General features: G+C 42.2%; 1 protein-coding gene across 2 annotated transcripts in view; it reads left to right on the top strand.

Moving 5' to 3' along the window:
- Nucleotides 1-26053, top strand: part of nbas (NBAS subunit of NRZ tethering complex) — a 153337-nt gene that overhangs the window by 104332 nt on the left and 22952 nt on the right. Inside the window, exons 45-49 of one of the 2 annotated variants that reach the window (XM_080047550.1) lie at nucleotides 1303-1643; nucleotides 3181-3408; nucleotides 7128-7318; nucleotides 9805-9894; nucleotides 10285-10468. In XM_080047550.1, the coding sequence (XP_079903676.1) occupies nucleotides 1303-1643; nucleotides 3181-3408; nucleotides 7128-7318; nucleotides 9805-9894; nucleotides 10285-10468 (1034 nt within the window). Of the gene's footprint in view, nucleotides 1-1302; nucleotides 1644-3180; nucleotides 3409-7127; nucleotides 7319-9804; nucleotides 9895-10284; nucleotides 10469-26053 lie in introns of those variants that run through there. The other variant, XM_080047551.1, reaches the window with a different exon arrangement.

The raw sequence follows: 26053 nt of genomic DNA, 5'->3' as shown, positions 1-26053 counted from the left end.
TGTGTGTGTGTGTGTGTGTGTGTGTGTGTGTGTGTGTGTGTGTGTGTGTGTGTGTGTGTGTGTGTGTGTGTGTGTGTGAGGGTTTCTGAGCAGCGTTGACAGAGACCTCCCCACAGCCAGACCAGTGTTAAATATTTAAAGCTCAGACAGAATGTGGTGTTACCACAGTAATGTGTCTGTCTGAGGACGCTGGAGACCAAGAGTATGCCATGTGCTCTCTCTTTCTCTCTCTCTCTCTCTCTCTCTCTCTGTCTGTCTGTCTCTCTCTCTCTCTCTCTCTCAAACACACACATTCACAGAGTACAGCAGTGATAGGAGGTATGATGCACACAGACAGGTCCACGGACACACTGTACACCTTTGCATGCAGGCACAGACAGACAGCACCACTTCCACACACCGGTCACACTCGATCTTTGTCATTCACATCAACCTTTTCACTCTCTTCTGTGCATTTCACTTTTTAATGCACGTATGTCATAAAATAGAATATGTAACAACCTCTGCATAGGATATCACTGTAATTATCCTGAAAGTGCTGCATGGTACTTTCACTGACTATAGATAGCATAAAGTGCCTTCAAAAAAGCCTCTCGTATAAAGAGCCACTTTCTCAATGGGGAAGTGTGTTGGATATGCTGTTGTAGTTCCAATGCTAGGCTTCTCACACGATGAAGCTAATATGTTCAGTCCTGGCAAGTGAATATATTGTATGTGTTAATCCTGTATGCACAGTGCCTGACAATGTTGTCTGGGTTTTTAATACATGTCATGTCTCTGTATTTCAAAGAGTTGCAGTCACAAAAAAGGAGTGGGAAGACACATCTAATGCTATCATTATTACTTTAATATGTCAAATTTTGAATACAAATGCCAGCAAATGTTTAATCCAGCTTCAGAGGAGGGGGATTTGTTTACATTCACTGAGCCTGTAGTTAATTTACTAAAAATGTTTTCTCTACATGTAATTCTTATTATTGAATAATTCTATAATCATGAATCAAAGCTAAATTATTTTGAGGAACCAAACGTAAGACTAGAATATGTACACTATGTAAACCAAACTGTGGGCCATGCTGTTGTAAACAACAGCAACAGTGAAACAGTAACTTTTCAGGAAGGCTTCTAACTTCAAACAGTTTTCCAAGGATCGCATTTTCCTTTGAGGAAATGTTCTTTATTCAGTTATGAGAATATACCTTAGAAAATATTCACTTCTCTGACACCACCCAAAGTCAAATAGTGTACCTTTTTAAAAGAAAGAGAGTCATATTTCTAAATATCCTAAATCCTATCCTGCAGGTTTGAACTACCGGAAGCTGACCGACGAATCGATGGATCCGCTTGCCACACTGCGGACAGTCCTGACCAGTCAGAACGTGCTGTCCATCTCTAAGCTGGCCAATCGGCTGCCAGTGCCCGGTGGAGGCGGGGCGACGGTCTCCCCCAGTGCAGTTCACGCAGAGTGGCTGCAGAAGCTGTTTTGGAAAGGAGACCCCCAGCTGCTGAAGAGAGCCCCGCAGAGCGACCAAGAATACCTGCACGCTTATGACACCTGTGCCAAGTACCTGGACAGGCTGCTGCCCGCTGACGCTGTCCACTTCCTGGATAGCATCACCTTCTCATCCGACGCAGCCAAACATGTAGGTCTTAGTAAATCATCTTTCCCATATGAATTATAAGAGGGCATAAAAGGGTAAAGTTGGTTGGTTCCAGGCAAGCCACTCACTCAGACAGGCTTCAAATGGAAAGGAAAGGATTGTGCTGGATTTACAGTCACTACTACATCAAACCGTCACATTCCTTCCTCGGAACTCTTCATCATCAACTGACCGGTCGTCTCTCTCCCCCTGCCTCTGGCTAAATTTTTTTTTAACATTTTAAAGTCCCACTCCTAATTTTAAATGTACTATATTGTTCACATCCACCCTCGGTCGCCCTCAAAGCACATACCAGTCATGAAAGAAATTATCGAATTGCACAAGAAATGTCAGCCACATAATTACAGCACTCTGAAAAATGGTCTTGCTGAGGACTTAAAGTGCCTCAGTGCACCTTATCAATAGTAGCCCACTGTTTCCTCCTTTTTCATACTGGCTCGCGCCCAACGCTCCTCTCCAGACCTTCCCTTTTCTTCCACTTTTGACTCGCGCGCCCTCCCTTTCCCGGCAACTCTGAGATAGCTAATTGATCCCTCTCTACTTCAGAGCCAATTAAACTCCAATTCCCAGCAGGCACTGTTTTCCCACTGTGCTTTTTAACATGCAGATTACCTGTCAGAAAGCCACTGTCTGCCCCCTCTTCCCTCACCCTCCTCCTTCCTTTTTTCCATCCTTTGTAAAGCCCTCAAAGAGAAAATCTTGAGCATTTTCACTGTTAGGAATGCATCTGACCTTTTACACCGCACTGGACCCCCACCATTGATCCATTTCCCACATGGCCAAGGGCTGAGATAAATAGATAGGCCTTGGCTCACCTACTACTGGACACACACACACACACACACACACACACACACACACACACACACACGCACACACGCACACACACGCACACGCACACACACACACACGCACACACACACGCGCACACACGCGCACACACGCGCACACACACACAGACAGAAGGGTGACATTTTCTCCCACTTTGAAGTATTGATCTGAGGTAGCGTCTTTAGTAGAAGCATCCTCCCTTATTCAACCTCCATCGTGTTTACAGACCTTGCCCGAGGCTTTAACTTATGTTGTTTATTGATGCCGCTATCTAATTCTGCACCCACTCAAGCATAAAACATAGTCCGTATTCACACACTAACACACAATTGCAACTACACACACTTACCCATAAATTAATTAAATAAATTGTACAGGTTTGTCAATTTTGTTTTGTTTTGAGTGTTCCTGTCCTGGCCAAAAAAATCAAAAGTTCACAGAGACACACACACACAAGCACACACATTCTACTTAAGTTCCTGATGGTATGTTGGCGCAGATAGAGTGGCTTATAGCTGCTTTTTTTCACTATTTTAAGTATTAAATGAATGAAAATAACTCCAGCGCCTCTCTTTCCCTTTTTCTTTGCTCAATTTGACCCCCATCCACACCCCAATTTGCTTTTCTTTATTCCTTTGCTTCTCCTCCTCTTTTCTACTCCTTCCATCCATTCTGTTGCGTCCACCAGCTGAGCACCCAGGCGAGGTCGGAGGTGATAAAGCGTGCCACCAAAGCCCTGCGCCAGCTGGGCGAGAAGAGCAAGAAGAGAGGGGGTGACGGCGCTAGTGGGGAGCACGAGGGGACGGACCCAGCAGGGATGACTTTTGAAGAGGCCCTGGCACACCTGGAGCAATCACAGGCCCACCTGGACAGCCTGAGCCATGCCTTCATCCTGTCACTCAAAGACAGCCAGCAGGTAGACTTCCACCATCTGCCACTGACTGACACTTTTTAATTTTTTTAAGAATGAGCGAAAGAACCGGTTAAACTACGCTGTGGCCCTTAAACTACCGAAGAGTTTAAGGGCCACAGCGAAGAAAAAAAAAATAGAGGAGGAAGTTTTTTTTTATTATGAACTTCGAGAATATAGTCGAAATATCAAGAATAAATACGAAAAACAATATTGAGGAGACAAAAAGTGAGAGGACGAAGTGTTTTTTGAAATAAATATATATTTATTTTTTTAAGACAAATTTTGTCTTTACAGTATTCTCGAAATTTCGACTTTACTTTCAGAGTGCATAATAAAAAAAGGTACAGTGTATATATATATATATATATATATATATATATATATATATATATATATATATATATAAGAAACGTCCTATTCACTTAATTTCTTCTCAATATTTCATTTAGTCTAGTTTATTCTCAAAATATTGTTTTCTTCCCTGTTGCCACAAAGTTCAATAGAGATTTCACCCAGATCTGTTGCTGCGTGCAGTGATTCATGATCAAGCTTGAACATGTGCTTTGTTGAGTGATCAGTGATCAAAGCTTAAATGGTAGGGCAGTGTACATTGTATGCATTTAAATGTTTGCCCAGCTTGAAATAGTTCCAGAAATAGACTTAGTTGGATAAACTTAATGAAACACTTTTCTTTGTTTTTTAAATGTATTAATCCACCGACGATAACATAAATTATAGTGCAAAATTATCCCTTTAAGGGCAGAATGTTTCCTTTAGAAAAGGGAATCTCCTACCTCATTATTGCAAACTGTATATAAAGAACACATGATTGATTTGTGTGAGTCATTTTACTTTTTAATTAACAGATTGATTGACCAAATAGCCATTATCAAGAACTCTTTTCATAAAGTGACTAATTCACAATGCTTAAAATTGATAAGATAACTTATACACACACACACGCACGCACATACTGTACACTCGATCACTCTTAATCTATTCCCTTGTCTGTTGATGGGGTCACCTTAAGTAAGTGTCTATCTATGCTTGTGTGTACTAGTGCGTGTGTGTGTGTGTTGTATATCACTCGGGGTGTTCTGCTTGATCAAGCTCTTCCCAGCTTCAGTTGGAGCGGTCAAGGGTATATTAATGTAAATCAACGGGCTGCTGCTTCAAATGAGCCCTGCCACATGGCCGTATATACAGTATGTACATCAAGCTGTATCTCATTAAGCAAAGTCACACTGACTTACCCCACTGTCATCTCCCTGTTTGTGTGTGTGTGTGTGTGTGTGTGTGTGTGTGTGTGTGTGTGTGTGTGTGTGTGTGTGTGTGTGTGTGTGTGTGTGTGTGTGTGTGTGTGTGTGTGTGTGTGTGTGTGTGTGTGTGTGTGTGTGTGTGTGTGTGTGTGTGTGTGTGTGTGTGTGTGTGTGTGTGTGTGTGTGTGTGTGTGTGTGTGTGTGTGTGCTTGTGTGCGTGCGTGTGTGTGTGCGGATTATGGCATGTGTGTGTGTATGGATTTGAGGCTAGATAGATGTTGGGGGATGTTGTGATTTGGCAAAGTGGGTTTTGCTGTGCAACCATTTCTGACCCCTTTCACTGTGTTAGATTTTAATGATTGAACCCCTGTTTTATCTGTGTTTAAAAGAACATACTCGCCAAGAAGAAACAAGCATAGTGATGGATAACTAACAATGTAACCTTCCTTATACTGGTGCAGGACATGTATCCTTGGGGATAAATAAAAAGGCTATAAGAACCGGGAAAGGGCAGATAGGTATAGAGGGAGAGATAGAAAGGAGTCTTGTATGCTCTGTTTGGCTATACTGCGGTCATTTATCAAGTGTACGTGACCGGCTGCTGGAAATAATAGTGAATCGTATAGGGGAATCAACCACAGGCGCCTTGACCTGCCATGGAGGAGAGCAAATTACACAGTGCGGATATTGTATATGGTACAATGGAATAGTGTGTTTGAAAGTGTGCTTCATAATCTACAAGAATAGCTGTGAAAAGATTATGAGAGGCCAGCGTATTTTTTCTTTGGATGTATAAGTTAGAACAGTCCTGTATTAAAATCCAGGCAATTACACTTCAAGTTCATGGTAACTTTGCACCTTAACCCCTATGCCATCAGAGCACCCTACGAATTACTTCCAACAATGATTGCTGTTCGGTGGGATTATTTGTTCCATCTTCCGATGGTACCAGAACCTCTCCAAGTATCCACATAGCCATTCCATCCTTTGATTTGACAAGTGCTTTATCTGGTAAGGCTTGTGGTAGCATAGATGTACTTTTTGCCACAAACTCCCCCCAAACTCTGGAGTTTTTCCCTCCTTGACAGTCATGCCCACAACACTTGCAAAAGGAAGCGACAAGGGGCCATCCCTAGATGCCCAAAAGCTTCTGTCTGTGGAGCCAGCCACCCTGCGGAAAATGCCTTATATCTACCACTTAGCCTCAAGCTCTCTCTGTCAGTATCCTTAACTTCTGATCATAGGTGAAGATTGGAACAAGGTTAGTGAGAGCCTGGTTTGATAGTGCAGTTCTTTCCTCACTGCACCCACTGTCCCTCATGAACAGCCCTCTAAAGATACCCGGGCTTCTCATCTTGTGGAAGGTGTTTTTTACCCCACACCTGCCTTGAAAAATCTAAAATTTTTCCATTAGACAGCCGTATCACACACAACTGGAGATCACTGTGAACATTATCTACAGATGGCAGACATAACACGCAAATGTTACCCAACCAGATCCTCTTGAGGCCTATAGGCTTTAATATTCCGCCAGTGAATATAATAATAATCATATACCATGTAATTTACCATGAATATATGGTTTCTGTATTATTGTCATACTTCATCAGAAATATCATATATGAATGTGAAAGTCCAGGCATGAATAACCGGTCCATGAATAGTACACACATTGCACCATTGTCTGAGTCGAGTTCTTGAGTTGAATCCTAAGAATTTCAAAGTCTTGCTCAGAATATACAGAGAATCAACAAATGTTTGATCCCAGGACCCAAGATCTAACAAAAAGTTTGTAAATGGACTTGTCTAGCGCCTTCTAGCCGATTTTCTCAGCCCCAAAGCGCTTTACATATCTTACCACATTCACCCATGCATACACCGATGGCAGTAGCTGCCATGCAAGGCGCTCTCTGAACCATCGGGAGCAATTTGGGGTTCAGTGTCTTGCTCAGGGACACTTCGACATGTAGCGGGGAGACGGGGGATTGAACCTCCGACCCTGCACTCCAGAGGCTATCTCCCTACCCACTTCGCCACTGCCACCCGTCATCCTTGTCATCCTGACATACCCAAGACACCAAAATGATACACGATACAGACACATGTTTCCTTGTATCTTGTCCTTTCCCTGCCAAACAAAAAAACTTTTAGCATAACTAGCAATGCTTTACTAGCTTTACCATTCACCTAGCTTATTTTAAACCTGTTAAAAAGATTACTCCAATGGTATGCTTTGAGCTGAAATCATTACAAGATAAGGAAGTATAATGTGGGATAATTTAATAACTTTTTTTTCTGAATTTTTAACCAACCCTTAGAACTTCATAATTGTGAATTACTCTACCTCCTATTATTATGTTCACCTTTTATTTTTTGCCTATTTCTGTGTCATGAAATATTTTCTCCTGTCAGTGTAACAATTGCCTGCCCTCCCATTGCGCTTGTCTCCTTTCTGTATTCCAGCCGTACTATCATCTTTACGATTTGAGCCGATCCGAGAGGTCAAAAGTACACGAGCTGGCAGTCACCATGGCAACTGATGGGCAGCCTCTGGAGCGCATCGGAGAGCTTCTGTGCGTGGCGGTCGGACGCCTCGACCTGTCAGTCAAAACGGTGCTTCACAACGCAATGGAGAGAGTCGTGGCAGCACTCAGGTATATCATCTCCCTCCCACTTACTGTTTGCTCAACACACAAACTAAGAGTTGGTATATGATCAAGTCAACTCTTGTCAATACACATGTACACATATCAACAACACAACATGGTGGCACAACTTGGCTTGGCTGGGACACAATCAGCACTTCTTTGTTTTCTTGCCAAGAGATCTAAATAAACCTTCCAGTGCCTTTGAGGCAATATAATGAATATAAGAGAAATGTTATGCTTGGCAGAGTGACTAAGCCAAAAGGTTAATAGTACAAAATATACTTTTTAGACTGCAAGAATATTGACTAAATTTAACTGGATGTCATAGGTCTGATTAAAAATGAACTACACCTCTACATTTGCTAACTTTCCTTTCATTCCAAACCACTGCAGTTTAAATGTTTACCTTATTCTTCACCATAATTGATCTAACATCAAAACATATTCTGACTCAGAAATTTGCTAATATTTAAGTTTTGCGTTTGTTATCGTTGTTTTCACTGGTTTATAAATCCTGAAAGGTTTTGCACACTGGTTGGACCCATGTAAGCCCTGCGCTGTTCAGGTAATGGGTAATAATAGGGATAGTCTTTACAAAACCACACTGCTGTAGGCCGGTACACTGTGTGTTTAAGGATGTACCGCTCACTGTACAAACCTATTGAACGCAAAATGGAAAATCTACCTGTCAGATTGCTACATGTATTTCCAATGACCTCTCTTTTTATTAAACTCACTGTTTTGCGCCCTGTCAAACAACATTACCATCTACAGACATCCCTTCATTCCTGTCTGTTGAGATTAAATACATATATGTACGTAAAAAAAATACTGAATGCCACCTAAACGCACCACCTACTGTCTGAGCTCTGTCGGTTGTTATTTGAAAACGTGCTGTATATTGGTCCACTTTAGGCTCAGCACGTTGTGGGGGGGTGAACACTGTCAAAACAAATGTCTGAAGTGTTGGATTGCCGTAGCTGCCTGTGGGAGTTTGAACTCACAGCATTGTATTGTGCTCTCCCAGCGTTCAAAATGTAGCGAGAGATGGAGAGACCATTCACCCCTACGTGTCTGCAGAGCTTCCAGGTTTTAGGAAAAAGGAAAATACTTGGATATTGTTCAACTTAACATCCAAAAAGTACAACATTTGATTGTAGTTGTTATTCATAAACAGACAATTAAACACATCGAAGCTTAGTTACACTCATTGAACATGTGCATTTGCTTAAAGTGGGAAGGCCTTTCTCAGAGTAGGGCTTTTTAAAGTTTGTAATTTAGTACTATGATCCCTATGTGTCAATACTGGGCACTACTTTATGTCCTCACAGGCCAAGGAGCAAGGTTTTTCCTGAAAGGGCCAGATATCAATGGGATATCTGATTGGCTTGACAAAAGAGTGCCAATCGCCTTGATTATACAGTATCCCTGCCTCATTTCCTGCTTCTTCACGGCTGCTCAATGGCGCATGGTGCAGATAGATGGCACCTGCAGTTACACACACACGCACGCACGCACGCACACGCACAGTCGCACGCAAACGCACACACATTCATAGTGGAGTAGACATGTAGCCATTATCCCTAATGGAAACGCACACACACATACTTCCATGCATGCATACACTTTGATTTATTATCATCTTATAATTAATGCAGCCTGATACAGCTGTTCCTCTCATGAACTCTTCTACAACACACACACACACACACACACACACACACACACACACACACACACACACACACACACACACACACACACACACACACACTCTGTGTCAGTCTGGGCCCTCGTGTGTGTGTGTGCATGCATGTGTTTACATGTGTATGTTGTTGCAGGGTTTTCTTGAAACGTAGCATTTGGTATGTAGGCCTCAGACTAATGGCCGTCTATTGCATGTGTTATGCCTATTCTGTGTTTGTGTCTCTTTGGTGAGAAATTGGAATAAGTAAAATGCAATGAAGAAACTGCTGCGTCATATTTCCCCCCTTCTGCTGAATAATTTGTATTTGTGCATGTACAGTTTGTGTACTGTATACTTGTGTGTATGTGTATTTTGTATGTAAGTGTGTGGGTGTGTGTGTGTGTGTGTGTGTGTGTGTGTATGTGCATGAGCCCAACCACAAATGGGAGTTGAGTCTGGGGAAATCACCCCTCTTTTCCCCTTCTGTCTTTATGAAAAATGGCCCTCCTCTTGCGACATACAGTACACACAGGAACACACACACACACACACACCAACACACACACATACTGCAGCATAACCACCAACAGCAGCAGCAGCAGCAAATTCACTAATGACACTGCAGAAAATATCACACGTTACTTTTTTAAGCTCACCTACTATTATGTGCAATTAAAGCCCCTCAATCTAATTTACACCCAATTTGAAGAGAGACACCTTTTCATCAACAGTTGTGGTATTCTGAAAATCATATCTTAATTATCAAATTATGCGAGACGAGATCTGGTGATGTGGTTTTTTTCAGTGGAGACCGAGACGCCCTGACAAATTACCCACAACCCCTAAGGGTCCTGGAGGCCATGGTGACGGCTGTGCACAACAATGTCCAGAGCGGGTAGGTTGTCTATATCTCTCTCTCTCTCACACACACACACACACACACACACACACACACACACACACACACACACACACACACACACACACGAACACACACAGAATATAATTTAATATATAAAGTGCATTGAATGATCCATAACACAAACGAAGAAAAATAAACAGCAAATACTCAAACTGAGAAGCTAAACCCATCTTGCAACCCATCAGAACAACACCGCTCCCCCATTTACACATACATATACAATCACATTACAAAGTATCAGGCATATGACTGGAAATGCTAAAATAATGTCAAGAGTTAGAATGATTAGAAGTAAGTATTGATTATGTGTTTATCTCTGTCTCACTCAACCCGTCTCACCCTCCCCCCCCTGTGTTTCCTTAGAGACAGTGCGGTAACATCAGACGACCTCCTGGCGTGGTTACATCCATTCTGTGGTGACGCGTCTCTGCCTGTGCGGCCGCGCATCGACGTACTTCAGATCCTGGAGAGTAACTTCAGCCTCCGAGACAGCGACGTGCGTCTGCTGCTGCTCTACCGTACGCAGGCTGTCCTCAAAGACAGAGAGGTAAGGGGGGCTTCACATTACTTGAGAAACAAACTCTTAATCCCAAGCACTTTAAAAAACAGAACACTCTGGTACTTGATGTGTGAAGGAGGCTACAGATTTCTTTTTCTTTGATCCAAGGTCATAACATGAAATGCGGGACCGTACATTCTGAAAGGGTACTAAAGAATTGATGGGTGGAGAGGGGAGATCAAAAGAAGAACAGTAGAAAGAAAGGGTAGCATTAGGGTGAATTGCTCACTGTGTTGAATGTTGACATATAAATTTGCGTTAAATAAAATGAAGGCCTTGAGGCTTGAGCTTTAAAAGGTGGTGTAGTGTAGTTAACTTCTACCTATTGCTGTTGCAGCTAAGGCCAATGCTAGCCCTGTGATTTCGAAGGAGCTGAGATGATGATTTGTGGTTTTTGTAACCTACAAATGACTAATTAAGTCTTTATGGAGGTTCATATTAGAGTATGATTCACTCATGCCTTTTTACTGTTGATTTCTCATATCAGATATTTTTAAAGGCATTTCAGTTGTTGACCTTTCACAAACAGTTGTGTATTAATAGAACCAGTAAAGACTAAACATAATGTGATCTTGGAAAATCTGTTTAAAATTAGTACACACATGAGAAAGACAGAATCAATGTTATTTGAAAATGTGTCAAAAACACACAAGGCTTTGGTTAGGATTCATCTCCAGTTTGTGGGGTAACCTGCGCGAGACCATAGCAACACATCATGAAGGAGTGATTTGAGAAAAGCATACTGTGGCACTGTACTTAAGAAGGCTATTCGCAAATGTAAGTGCCTCAATCTGTGATCTTTTAGTCTTACTAATGGAGATAAATTGCTGGTCTATTTAAATGCAAAACCAACAGTGGCCGGCGCTCACAAGCAAAGCCTCTGTAAATTTGCAGCAGTATTTAATAGAGACTGTACAGAATCTGGGTTAAGGCATGCTGGGTGTTTGCACATGTGTCCCTTCAAATGTGTGTCTCTCCCTTCGTCTTCCCCCCTCCCTGGTGGTACCTACCATTACATTTCCTGACGGACTAATTAATGGCCTGAGCTGGTTAATTAATGTGTAAATGTATGCCAGGCAGCCAAGAGCCATTGTCAGCGCAGGTAGACAGGTGTGTGGGCCCGGGCTCTTTAACTAATTGGGTGCACTCCTGACATTTGGCAGGCTCTGACAAAACACACACACACATAGTCCGGCACACACCCACACACACACACATACACACACACAGGCGGGCACACACACAGCCACACAAACACACAGCCACATACACACACACACACACACACACGCACGCTTGCTTGCTTGCACGCACACAGGCAGGCAGGCGTGCGCACACACATATACACACACACACACACTTCCAAAGGACCAGTTAATTAATCTTGTAAGAGATTAAGAGCAAGACTAATTTCGGATGGAGTGCCACTTTCTCTCGTCTCTCCTTAAGGCGACCATGGTGCCTCCACTATGCAAAAATTTCTAATTTTATTTTGATTGGTCCAATTTTTTGTGTAAATTGGAAAGTTGGTTCCATATCCGATAACTGTACAGATACGAAAAAATGTGGAGGCATGAACAAACACATTGGAGCACACAGCAGCACTCACACTTTCATACAGTTTTTCCTCGTAATTGGAGCGACTCTTGGTTATCACCGCTGGCTGTTGCTGAAAACAGTGGCACAGTAATCATGTTGGCGAGGGCTGGTACCACACACACGAGCAGCGCTGGCACTCATAGCAGCATGTTGTTGCCCCGAGGCCTTGACTGAGTCGCGCTAGTACCACAGTCTGAAAAAGTCAGACGCTCATGGAGACAGCGGGATGGAGGGAGTGCAGTTTTTTTTTAATGCGTTTTGTATTGGAACATACTGCACGGCAGGTCAGTATGGTGTTACAATCCATCGCCTGCTGGAGAATAAAGGGTGAGATCATCCACCAGAAGGAGCAAACAAACTAAAAAGCATTATAGCGCCTATCTAGCAGCGTGTTTAGTTACACTCCGCAAAACACTTCAAACTTTCATTCTTCTTATCTTATTTCCTCTTAATTACTACATTTCATAACACTACTTTGGTACATTCATTACAACATAAGCCTCTAAGAGAAAACAATGTTGGAGAAAAAGAAAGGAAAACAATTCACTTCAATGCTTTTTTGGGGCACATGTATTTTTGGTTAAACATTTCATATCAGCTCCCGGGTTTAATCGACTAGGCAAGGCAAGTTTATTTATATAGCACAATTCAGACACAAGGCCACTCAAAGTGCTTTACAGGTTCATGAAACACATCCAGATAAAAATACATCATATATAGAATACACATTAGAAAAGTAAAAAATAAACAAAACAGTCCCTGAAATTGCGCAAAAGAGGCAACTAGTTCAATCAAAAATCCAATGTAGCCTATAGTTCTGTCATGTGTGCACGAATACTCAATCAAAAGTCGGTTTTGTTAGGCAACTTATTACTTATCCTAAGTAAATAACCAAACAGTGAACTGATATTTTTGAGTGAGTGGCCTTTCATCCATCCCTTTCATATTTGATTTACACACGTGAGTGTAGTGTTCATATAGTGGACCAGTCGCACACACACACACACACACACACACACACACACAAATGGAGGGAGAGCGGGCTGGATTGGAATTGGGCCCTTCTGTCCCCTTAGTCCCTTAACTAATCAACAAGGCTCCTGTCTTACTGTGTCCCACCGGCTACAGAAACACACTCACACACATCTACACTGCATACTATGCTCTACCATGCAGTACACACACACACACACACACACACACACACACACACACACACACACACACACACACACACGCACAAACACACACACACACACACACACCCACACACAAACAGGCATCCACAAACAGACTGCCTGCTGCGATTTCCATGACAACCATGCTGCCAAGCCAGATATTGTGAGTGAAACTGATATCAGTAGTAGGTTTAGGTTTGAGTTTCCTCTCATCTTTCCCTCTGCGCCGCTGTCTGTTTGCCGTGCGACAAAGGCGTCTGATCATCAGCACTGTCGTCTGCGATCAAAGGCAGCTGCAAAATAGCTACATGAACTCACACGCACAAAACACTCACAGCTGTGCTTTCAAATGAACACATTCAAACAGGCACATGCGCAGACATACTGAATATGCAGAAAATGCCTGTGTATGTATGTCTCACTTCAGTAAAGAGATGTAACTGTAAAACAAGGTTGACGAAAACGTCGCTTTGATCTTAGAAATGAACCCCTCTTGAATGTCTGCATGTCTGTGATGTAATTCCCTCTACCGCTCTCTTTGTATTCCCCTCATTCTGCCCTTCTTTTCCTCAATATCAGCAGAACTAAAATGTCCTTGATGACTCAGAAGAGGGAAGAACAAAATGTATTTCAAAGAGCCCCCAGGGTCTTAAAAATGCATTAATTATATGGTTTTCATATTTCAAAAAATCTTTGGGGGAAAATAGTTATTCTAAGAATGAGCATGCAATGAAACTAGTGATTAAAAGGGAGCTGATTAGAGGGGATGCAACTTTTTCTTAATTGATCAATTAATAATTCTGGATGTAATTTGTCCCTTTCAGCTCCAAATTGGCCTGGCCAGTTGTCATTGATGAATTACAGATGTTATGCTTGATTTGCATTATAACCCTCTGCTATTTTTTCCCCCTCTAAAAAGTTTGATGTCAATATTTTGAGTATGACTTAAAATTACATCAGCGGGGCTAAAAAGCAAGTAATGAGATGCAGGTTCTGAAAATGCCGACTATGAATACTAACTCAAGTTTTCGGGGATAGCAGTGAAGTCACCCTCATATCTTAATCTATGAGACGCTTAGCCTAGAAATGGGGAAACAGTAACCTTGGCAGTCTGGTGGCTACAGTTAGAAGAAGCCTGAATAAACTAAACAATCATAAACGTGTTAATATAGTGATCTTTAGAAGTTTCTAGGCTGATTTTGTTAGCATTGTACAGAGCCAGGCTGTTGTTCTCATCCAACTCTCAAATTAGCAAAACTTCAAACTATTCCTTTAAGCCGAAGTAAAAGCTTATAGAGCTTATTGTTACTATTATAACGTTGTCTAATTGGCCACAGCTTGTGCAGCATGTACTGTATGTAAAATATTAAACCAAATATGTCTCTTTTAGCTACCACAGTTCATTTTCATCTGAAACGCTGCCAACAGGCTGTCAGATCTCTGACAACAGCGTAGGACTGACAACCTGAACTAACGTCTGTAAATCAGTCACCAGAGACTCATTTAAACCACCTCATGGTAAAAAAAAAAGGAAAGCTTCAATAACACATTTCTTGGCCACTGTTTAAGTTGATATGACAAACACCATTAGCATTCCTACTGAGTCGTGTGTCTGGTCACCTGAATGAACGTCCATTATTCACGCTCCTTTAGCTTATGGTATATGAATATCTGGCTCTTTTAGCTAATTGATGCTCCGCTATGTACCAGCTATTTGCTAACTTGTCTGGGAAGAGCAGGTAGCGTACACCCCCCCCTCCCCTTTCTTTTAATTAACTTATAAAATCAACGTGAAGCCTGAAGTGGCTTCAGTGTTGATATATTAAAATATTTGAAGAAATGTAAGGGGTGTACTCACTTCTGTGAGATACTGTATACACATTGGTATTACAAAAGATTAACTAGCTTTAAGTACTGCCTTACATTCCATAGATTTGCCCATATAACCAAATATCCTTTAGAGGATTCAGTAGCCAATCACACATTGCACAACCTATTGTTTTTAATAAAAAGAGTAATTCCTATAAGAGTATGGTCTAGGCCTGCTCTATGGGAAAAGTGTCATGGGTTAACGATTGTTGGATATGGCGCTATTTAAATAAAATCGACATGGCGCTATTTAAATAAAATTGACACAACTAGCTTACATATCAAACTTGGATAAATACTAGGGCATTACTACTGTGTCTGAACTGAATTTGAATTCAGGGTGCAGTTTGTGTGATTATCACAGCTGATTTAGCTCAAAGGTTAGCGGTTCCTCAGTTCTTTGTTTGTTTTCCAGTCGCCCGATAACCCTTTTGTGTGTGTTTCAAGGCTTCATTGTACATTCCTACAGATCTGATATCTGATCTGCTCACTGTGTAATCCTTGCCTCATTGCCTTCTGCGCAAACTTCTTTGACAGTACGCCGAAAAAATCCTCAGATCCTCGCAGTTTGCCTGAAATGTTCTGCAGTCTCTTCACATTGACAGTTCAAGTCCCCCCGTTCCCCCCTGCATTTTTCTGTATGTAAATCCCCATCTACATATACAGTAGCCTTTTAATAGTGTACACCCAAACAGGCAAACACAGCATGCCGGCTTGTGGTATGAATAGATTTGTGCAACTCTGATGGATGCTGTTTAGCCCAAGCCTTGTCCAGACTGGGTCAACCTGGTTCACGTCAAAGGAAAGGCCATTGCATGATTCACAGCCACCGTCCTTCTCACACACTCTCTCGTTATCACCTGCGAGCTCTTTCTATCACACACACACAAACACACACACAGACACACACACACACACACACACACACACAACGCACACAGACAGAGTGATGATGGATCTGAGACATACAGGTAGAGAGAAACTTGAAAACTGAGAAAACCACAGCCCAATTCACAGCACACTCCTCTGCCACACACACACACACACACACACACACACACACACACACACACACACACACACAGACGCCCAAAAATGGAGGTATTAATGAGCCCAATTGAAATGCTGACATTTAGGTAGAGGGGTAGGAAAGGGAGGGAGGCTGTGAGAGGTGAAGCCAGGGATAGATTTTGTGACTTCATTTTGAATGATTAGTCATAACAGGAGGGCGTCCAAATGTCACCCCTGTCAGGACTGGAGGGTCTGTTTGGTGTGTATTGTGCACTTGGCCTTTAAGTCACTAATAACAATATACTTAGGGTCATTTGTTTTTGTCATTTCACTGACAAACAAGTGATATCTGAAAGCAAATGTGTCTGTGTTGGCATATGTATGCTAATGCCGCAGGTGTGCTTGTGTGCATACACCTGCTGTAGCCTTGATGTGAAAGTATATTGACTACTGTGCCAAATCCCTGGGCTTTGCTCTCATTGAGGGAGCAATCTTACATGTTGGCAGAGCGTAGGTGAAGGTTGTGAGGATTAGGGTTAGTCGCATGTGTGCGTGCATGCGCATGGCAATTCGTCATCTAAGCTCATCAAGACATCAATAGCTGAATCATGCCTCCAGCCCCTTTCCCCCTGTTAGTGTCATGGATTATCTGCTGTTGGTGGTGTACTGTTTGGCTCTGCTTTTTTAATATGGATGACCCAGTCTGCAGCTACACAGCCTCCAGAAACCACACGTTGACCTCGCTTTTTTATTTTTACAGTGTCTCAACCTTTTCTATATTTCTTGCGTTTCGCAAAAAAAAAGTAGTTGAAGTTTCGATTTGATCAAGGTTTAAATTTTGAGTTCACTTTAACTTTTGACAAATAACATCCCAGTTATCCTCAGAGTTGAGGAATGGATTTTTGATTCTTCTATTCCGATCACGTCTCTGCTATGGACAGATATCAGGTTTTATGGAATAAAGTACTTTGTTATGCGCACACACACACACACACCTGGATATTTCAGACATGCCATGTGAATTGTCGAACAGACACACATGGATGTCGCCTATTGTTTGTAAGATGCGGTAATGAAAGCCTTAAAAGCTTTCCATTGTGTGAATGCATTTATCAAATGTGTGTCAATGCCAGAGTGCATCTCGCTGCCTGCCATACATTTAAACGCATCCCACTCAACTCGGCGTTTATTTAAATATCAAGGCAGCAGTATAAAGCAGTCTGATGCTGATCCATATTGACAGAATAAGCCCCAGCTCTCACACACATCGAAGAATAACAGTGAAAGCTGACCAGAAAAAGCACTGCACAGATGGATGGGGCACGGTTTTGTTGTAACTACAGCATTTGTTTGGTCTGAAAGGAATACAAACAGAAACATAAGTCGGAGTGGCAGAACAATGTGTTTGTCTGCAGCTGACCGTTGCCATTTTGCCCCCTGCGGTGCTCACACACACACACACACACACACACACACACACACACACACACACACTTACACACTCATATATAAGATATTGACAAATGGGTGGATGGGCTGTCTTGAACCATTTCTTTTTTTTTAAAGTTGAAAAATAAAAGGAGAACTTCTGAAAATGATTTGGCCCACTAGGGATTGTGTGAGGGGAAAGGATGTCAGAGCTTTGCAGAGGTGGATAGGCGATGCCTGACAGGGAGGCTGAGAAAGATTTGTATGATGAAAGTGAATGAGCCTGGACTAGAGAGAGAGAGAGAGAGAGAGAGAGAGAGAGAGAGAGAGAGAGAGAGAGAGAGAGAGAGAGAGAGAGAGAGAGAGAGAGAGAGAGAGAGAGAGAGAGAGAGAGAGAGAGAGAGAGAGAGAGAGAGAGAGAGAGAGAGAGAGAGAGAGAGAGAGAGAGAGAGAGAGAGAGAGAGAGAGAGAGAGAGAGAGAGAGAGAGAGAAAAGAGTGTCTTTCCAAGTAAATAAATAATAGATGTGATGGGGTTGAGTAAGCTGTCTTATGGCCACACTCTAATACGACAGGTCAGGGGTCACCGTCGTGATAGCCAAGCTCTGGCAATAATTCCACTTGTTTTGGCAGCTTTTATCTATCCCTCTGGGCTCCTTTTGAGAAAAACTTTATTTATGCTCAGTTTTTTTTAACTGGGAGCCTGGAGAGAAGAGCAGAGCCACTCAGTCATCTCGGTGGGATAGCCGATGATTCAGTCAGGAAAACTCCGGAGAACAGGTAGTGCAATAAAATACACAAGAAAACAGGGGGAGGGGTTGGGAGAGGGAGACAGACAACAGAACAAATAAAACAGGAAAGAGCCCGAGGACAGCTGGAGATAAAGTAGTGGGCAGCACTGCACAGAGCCAGGGGAGAAGGAGGAAGAGAGAGAGAGAAAGAGAGAGGGAGGAATGGTTACATTTGAGATGAAGTGAGGGCACTCAATGCACCCAAATTTTTTTTTTCCTCCTGCTCTGTAGCACCAGGTTACGGCTTTAACTGGAAGGATTCAGCCTGAGCCTCTGTTTAAGAGAGAGAGAGAGAGAGAGAAGGGGTTTTGTGTGTGTGTGTGTGTGTGTGTGTGTATGCATGTGTGCGTGTGCCTTCATCCAAACTAAAATGTTCTACGCAGAACTTCTGAATATTTATGAAACAGTGTCATTTTCCCTTCGATGTTTAGTGATCTTTAGCAGCAAACGAGACCATCAGTGAAAACAGCACTATTTGTTTATAGTTATTGTTAATGCTTTTTGCACATGCTTGATATATGTGGAAAAAATATATATTCACGGCAGGCAGACCGGAACATCATGTGTTTCTGAACGGTACTACACAAAGTTTAATGTACCTAACAATCATCCTATTACCAAAACCATTATTAATCAGAAAAAGTCAAATATAAATACATTAGTTCCTCGCGACTCAACCTCGGTGCATCTTCATTGACGTTTTCACTTGCTACACAAATGCACCTGCCTGGGGGATGGTTTTAACCAAAGGTGCCACTAGAATCAACCCAAGCTGAAGGTACCTTGTAGCTGCTTTGAACTATCCCCTCACATCCACATGTGAAATGGGGATTGAACTGCATGTAATTACATTTTTCCAATATAACCTTCTCTTAGGTTAACCTTTTGTTAACAAATGGCATGTCTCAGTATATGTAGCTGTGTGCGTTTCTCATCGCTTAGTACAGTATATTCCTTTGCCTTCCTCGCACCTTGAATGTTTCTCAACCCATATACGAATGCATGATTAAAAAAGAGGTTTTGGCACGAATGGGGTTTAATATAAATCTATACTTAGGCGGATTACGTTTGCGTTGTTAATACTGATGTGAGTCAGGTGTCTACAAGCTCCTTCTCTCCCTAACCCCTTCCATTGATCCACCCGTTCTGTCTAACCACTCCTCATCAGTGTTTTGACTTCTGAGCTCCTCCTGTCTTGTACCTTCCTCTCCTGAGGTGCGTACCATTATGTATACTCAGGTGTCATGTTATACAACACGGATGTGTCCCTGACTATAGAGAAAGTGCGAGAAAAATGCATAACAAATGCAGGGAGAGGTTAGAGAATGTGCATTTGCTTGTCATTGCACTCATCTTCTCATGTCATATACGTGTGTGTTTGTGTGCGTGCATGCACATTTGTTTGTTCTCTACATGCACGTCTGTCTTTTTATGTTTGTGCTAATGTTTCCTCTGCATGTTTTATGTGGTTCACTTTCAAGTCATAATAAACTCCCCAACCGCATACAGGCCTCGAGGCTTTGCCCTTTTGGTATTTACTTGTCTTTGCTCTCATTTGGTCTGAAACCTGCGCCCGCTCTCTTATCATCCTCGCTCTCTCTCTCTCTCTCTCCGCATCACTCATTCCGTCCCTCGCTCTGCCCCCTCCCCCCCCCTTGTGAAGTGTGCGACCTCTGCAACTTTATTCCGCCCGTCGCTAGGGACATTAGCCAGAGCGGGTCAATGAATATTGATGAGGCTCATTCGGAGCGCACTCGCAAAAGGCCAGACACAGAGATCACTGGATCCCTAAGCTCCACCGGCAGTGCGAGTCCCAGACACTGACATGCCCACAATCCCGTGTTCTCTCTCTCTCTCTCTCCCTTCCCCCGTCTCTCCCTCTGCCTCTCAGGTCAAGGACTGAGATAATTGCCAGGTCACAGAGAAGATTATCAAGCAGATTTGCTGATCGGGCCACAAGTTTACTGATGTTTAACTAACGGCTCTTACAAATTCAGGAAGGAAACCACGACGCACGTTTGACTTAACTCAGACAGGCTTACAAAACTCAAGCGTCACATTACCTTGATTTGATTGCCAGGTGCAGTGTCAGACATTTTAAACTTGATATAGTATCTCTAGTGATGAAATAATTTGCCCAAAAGGGTTTAAATTAATCTTACTACATGGCTTACCAACCAGCCAGACAACTCAAGTCCTCTGTTTTCAATTTTAACTACGACTGATGTTTTTTTGTAGTTGATATAAATCGAAACCTTTAATAAAATGTTTACAGCAAATCTTGGCAAAAGAAAATGAACAATTCCCCTTGTGGTGACTGGCAGTCACAACATTTTAACATTAAGTAATTTACAACAAGCGATGACAATCTTTATTGAACCTGTAGAAACCTGTTACCTGTAGTAAAAAGGATGGGTGTCGGGGTGATGACCATTTTAATTGAGCAAAAGTGACAGCGCTTAATGATGAAGTTGACTCTGTGTCATGATGATATTAAATTAGAAAATGCCGCCCTCCATTCTTCCTGCTCATTTGATTGACAGCGCTCGCCGTTTGTGATTGGCACCGGCAATAGGATGTCACGAGTGAGAGGGCCCAGAGCTGTCGAGACAGACAGTGGTGGTAACGCTGATCATTAACCTGTCCACCACACACAGTGTTACCAACAGAGGGGATGTTTTCTCACAGTCCTTCAGAGGGTCACATCTTGTCAGCTATAAAGACATGCCATGTTCCAGGCTATGTGTGGCTTCATATAATAGCTGCTGTGTGAATGGGGGCTTTAGTTGAGAGTTTTTTTTGTGTAACACTGACCATATGAATTTGTGTGTGGCCTGTTGACACGGGGGTGGGGGGGGTCAGTGTCATTTCTGCCTGGCGAGGTGCTAATAGAAATGTCCCTTTCCATTACTTAAATGTTTCATATCAATTCCATTCTATTACTAGGTTTGTTTTGAAAGGAATCAATACTGGATGCCTGGCTGAGCATTCCCAAAGGCATTCATTCGTTTTCATTGAAATGGACTTTCAAATTACATCCCAGGCTTTGTGTTGGTGTTGCCCTATATAGCATGCACGAAGGAGGTTATTATTTGGCAGTTTTAACATGAGGGTAGAAGTTCTCTGTGTTTGAAATGCTGTTAGCTGCATATAACTCCATGGATGACACTTTTGGATGGTTGGTTGGATGGTTCACTGTTTTTTATCAGTTCTACCCAGACTATGTACCAGCTTCTGTGATGCCCTGCCCTGACCTTTCCAAAAAGCACAAGGCTGATATTTGTTATTTTTGAGTGAAATATCTTGTCAACTATTAGGTGGATTTGGCATAGTACAAATACCCATGGTGCACAGAGAATGAAGCCTGATGACTTTGGCAATCAAATGATTTTCCCATCTAGCGACACAATGGAGTAAAACATTTATTCTTTTGATTAATACTTTGGTTTGACGGCAAACCCCCTTGACATTCCCATTCGCCTCGATTGGTGTTTAGTAAGTGCAGACAGACAAGGCTGAGTTGTGTGACTGTGTTCTCCTTTCTAAAGTGATTGGTTATTGATTTTAAAAGTCCAAATGATAAGTATTCAACTTTATACAAACTCCAACTCAGTTCTTGACTAGCAGCGCCGATTATGTCTCACTATGGCATTGAGTTATTCCTCAGACATCTCCTGCTGTTTGATTGAGCTGTTTTTTTTAATTCCACACTTCCAGACTAGAAATATATGTCTTAATCCAACATGATGTTTGGATAATTGATTGCAAACATACGATGGGTAAGCCTGATTGATCAATCACTCTCATCTTCTGAGCTGCGTGTGATCTAGTTCTCGCCCTGACTGTAATCTATTTAGTCACTGGATGACTCTATAAAGAATTGCCTCAGGCCTTGAATTAATGGCCTTTGCTTGTTTTGAAATACACACTGCCCATCTCACTGTAAACCATTTTTTGTTACTTTCTAAAGTTTACTGAAAACCCTCAATAATTCAGTGGAGCTGGTCTGCATCCACTATGAACAAATGGAACACCCTTACCATTGTGTGTGCTGTACTGAAGGGGCATTTTACTCTCCTCCATAGCACTTTGTAATATTACAGCTTGTGTTGTTATCAGAGATCAGTACGAGTTAGTTCATTAAGGGCTATGGGGCTTCAGGTTAACCACGGCTCATTCAAAACCTCATCCAAGGCAACAAGTAATCCAAGATTGTGTGAAATGATTAATTAGACGCTTTAGATCGCTGCAACACTTTCAACCTCACCACATGCGTTAGGGTTGAAATCCATTCAATAAATCCTGGTGGACATACTGTATCTGAAGTGCCTGTTTGAGTTGCAACTAATGGTACTTGTATGATTAATACAAATATGTGTGACATTAATTTTTTCCTGCAATCGTTGTGTTTTTATTGGAACAAAAATTCATCTGGGTAATTGTATCATTTTGCATTTGGAGTTGTCTCGCTGGCAATCTCTAATGGTGGTAGTGATGGAAAGCATAACAGACCTTTATTCTAAGTAACCCGATTACTGTGGCAGCTAATAGTTCATTCTTATGCATCGATGAATGTTTTGTTTTAGATTAATAAACGGTGACTGTTGTGGTTATTTATTGGCGCCTCTTGTGTCTCTTAACAAATTAGCCATTATCAGTGTTTGTTTTGACACACCCCCAGACACTGAAAGCACAACTCCCTCATCAGCACTGGAAGAGAGTTGTCATTACAAGTAGGGTGAAATTTGTCAAGCAGGCCCCTAATTTGCACCGACCGACTGACACATCCATCCCACTTTTCTCATTTGCTCATCTTGATTGTCGGTGCTACGGTTCCTCGGGGTGCAGACTAAATTGGTTGCTTGTACAAGGATAATTCCAAAAGTCAGCGGATACTCACATACATTGTAACTTTGAATTTGTAAATCAAACTCCTCTGTTAAGCTGTTTAATTGAACACGTATACCGTAGATAAAACTACAAATTGGTACATGCAGTTATATTGGTAGCCAGTTAAATGACATTTCTGTCAGGCTTGCTTGACAGACAGTGATGGTAGGCTGTTTTGCTATGACGGGCAAACAATGGTGAAACAATTGGCTAGCTGGTTTATCAAGCCCACTGTGGTCCAACGATGGGTTACATTTCCTCAGAGAAGCCTTTCAGCACCATGGACAGCGCCGATTTCCCAAAAAGGAGAAAACTTGTGAATGAAATGCCAATATCTTTATCTTGCAATCACATTTTTTTCCCTTTATATAATGGGTTTTATAATCTTCATTAAAACATTCTAAAGTAAATATTGATGTAGTTTCTAGCTCCCCGCCTTAACAGGACTTCAAGACCACATAAGATAAAGAGATGGTAGCAATCGATCTAGCCCCAGATGGACCCTAAACTTTCGCACGTTAGCCCTTAGATGTTGTTGGCAAACATGTACTAACATGTACATACCTCAAAGCCTGGTTAGAGGCTCAAATCACAGGATGCACCGCCTTTAATGTTGACAGGAGAAGATTTGGTGTGTGTGCAGGGCATTCTTCATTCCCCTTCTGTGTGTGTCTAAAATGATCTACTTCAGTGTCAGCTGTGTGTTGAAAGCAGTTCAAATTCAAAAGACTACAGCAGAACGCTTTGATGTTGGAAAATGTATTTAGAACGAGTTTATTCCTTCAGTAAAAGTTGGCGGCATATGGAAGAAGTACTTTCACACGGGTTTATTGAAGCTCTCTTTTGGTGGCGTTCAGCTGATTGTTTTTGAATTTCTCTGCACACCTGTGTGTGTGTGTGTGTGTGTGTGTGTGTGTGTGTGTCTGTCTGCATGTATGTGTGTGCGTGTGTGTTTTCACCCACATACCCTCTAACAGTTTTGTGATTTTTTCCAACACCCATCTCTCTCTCTCACTGCTTTACCCCCTGTTTTACTATCATATGCTTATAGTCAAACAGCATTGCAGTGTTTAATGAATTGAGAGATACCATGTCTGGCTACAGAATTTTTTTTTGGACAAACCAAAACACACTCATACTGGGTGTCCTATAGAAATGTGTTTGTGGCCAAGTTATTCCAGTACAGCTTTATATAACTTAGGAAGTGACAACATTTTATCTAGTCTTCCTTGCTTAGAACAGACATCCTCAGTGTGTGTATGTGTCTGTGTGCCACTTTACAAAGAGATAAGGGCACCACTGTCAATGCGGTGAAGTTCACCCCATATTTCTATCTAATGCAATAAGGGATTACGGAATGTCATAACACTCACCAGGCAGGTTATGAACAAATCAAATCAGGTGGAAACAATCAACACCTATTTCACAGTATCACTATCGCTTCAGTCTACTAAATATACACCCAAGCGCCTGCATCCACTGAGCTTTTCACCTTTTCCTCTCGGGGAGCAATAATGTAGCTGCCTGGTAACTGCTAGTTGTCATGTTTCATTTACTTCAGCCATCCCTGTCTGCTTACTTCATTTCCATGGTTTTTCTTTTCACTCCCTGTGTCCCTGTGTATGATTTGATAAAAAAAAACATGGCTACCTCTCTAGTCACAGTGGGCGAGCTCGTAGCATGTGTCCGGCATAATTTAACAAGTGCTTTTTCCTCTCTGACAGCAGCAATACAAAGTGGTTTTGAAGCTTGAAATTACAGGCAGTGAGAGCTAGCAGCCTTTTTTGTTTGTTTGTGTGTTTGCTTCAAGGCCGGTTTTATTGCGCTACTCTCTGCCCAACAGAATAGTCTTTATAGGGTATCCAATTGTTTGTTGACCCCTTGGTATCAGTGCCTACAACTTTTCCATGGCCCTGCCTCACTGCCCCAAAGCACAGCTCAACAGCTATGACTGGCACAAAAATACATGTCGTATTCAATGATTGTAAGGGCCCAGGCTACACACCCTGCGTCTACCTCTGCACCATGATGACAGATGGAGAGGCAAGAGAGCAGTTTAGAGAGAAGGTGTTTGAAAGCCTGATAAATAATATAAAAAAGGGCGGGATATACATTAGATGAAAGAGATACAAAAATAGTGTTGGGAAAGAGATGTAAAGAGAGCTGGACGGATAGATGAATACATTGTATGTACAAAGATTTGAATTGGCTTATTGACTGAGAACGCTGTGTCCAATCTAATTTGTCAGCTCTTAAGCGTTTTTTTGGTATGAGCTGACAGTCTCGTACCTCCCTCTCTCTCTCCCTCCCTCTGTCCCTCTTTCCTTCCCTTCCTCCCTCCCTCCTTCCATCCCTCCCTCCCTCCTTCTGCCCTCTTGTACTCTGTTCTTTGTACAATACAGAGGAAATGTTGATTTTAATCAGTTGGCATAATTAATTACCATCCTTCCTTGTTAAGAAAATAAAAGCCTCACAGCCACATTGTAATTGGCAGCGATGACATTTGTTGTCTACTCTAGGTGAGTTTTGGTGTGTGTGCATGCGTGCGCTCGCGGAGTGACTTCCACTGTGTTACATGACTAATACATGTTCAGTCAACATGACAGATCAACAGATGATGCAAAGCCCCGTTGCACATCAACATACTGTACCTACATACGCTCTACTGTAGCCTACATGCATAACACATGGCTGAAAAGGTAGAATATGGGTCTCAGTATCTGTCTGTATCAGGGGAGGATTTGCGTATGCATGTAGGAGTGTTTTTGAAATGTGTGGCTGTCCGAGTGCAATTTATAATGTGTTTTGT

The sequence above is a fragment of the Ammodytes marinus genome (genome assembly GCF_949987685.1).
Source record: "Ammodytes marinus genome assembly, chromosome: 19".
Classification (NCBI taxonomy): Eukaryota; Metazoa; Chordata; class Actinopteri; order Uranoscopiformes; family Ammodytidae; genus Ammodytes; species Ammodytes marinus.
The sequence above is the reverse complement of the archived record's forward strand: the minus strand, read 5'-3'. Positions and strand labels throughout refer to the sequence as shown.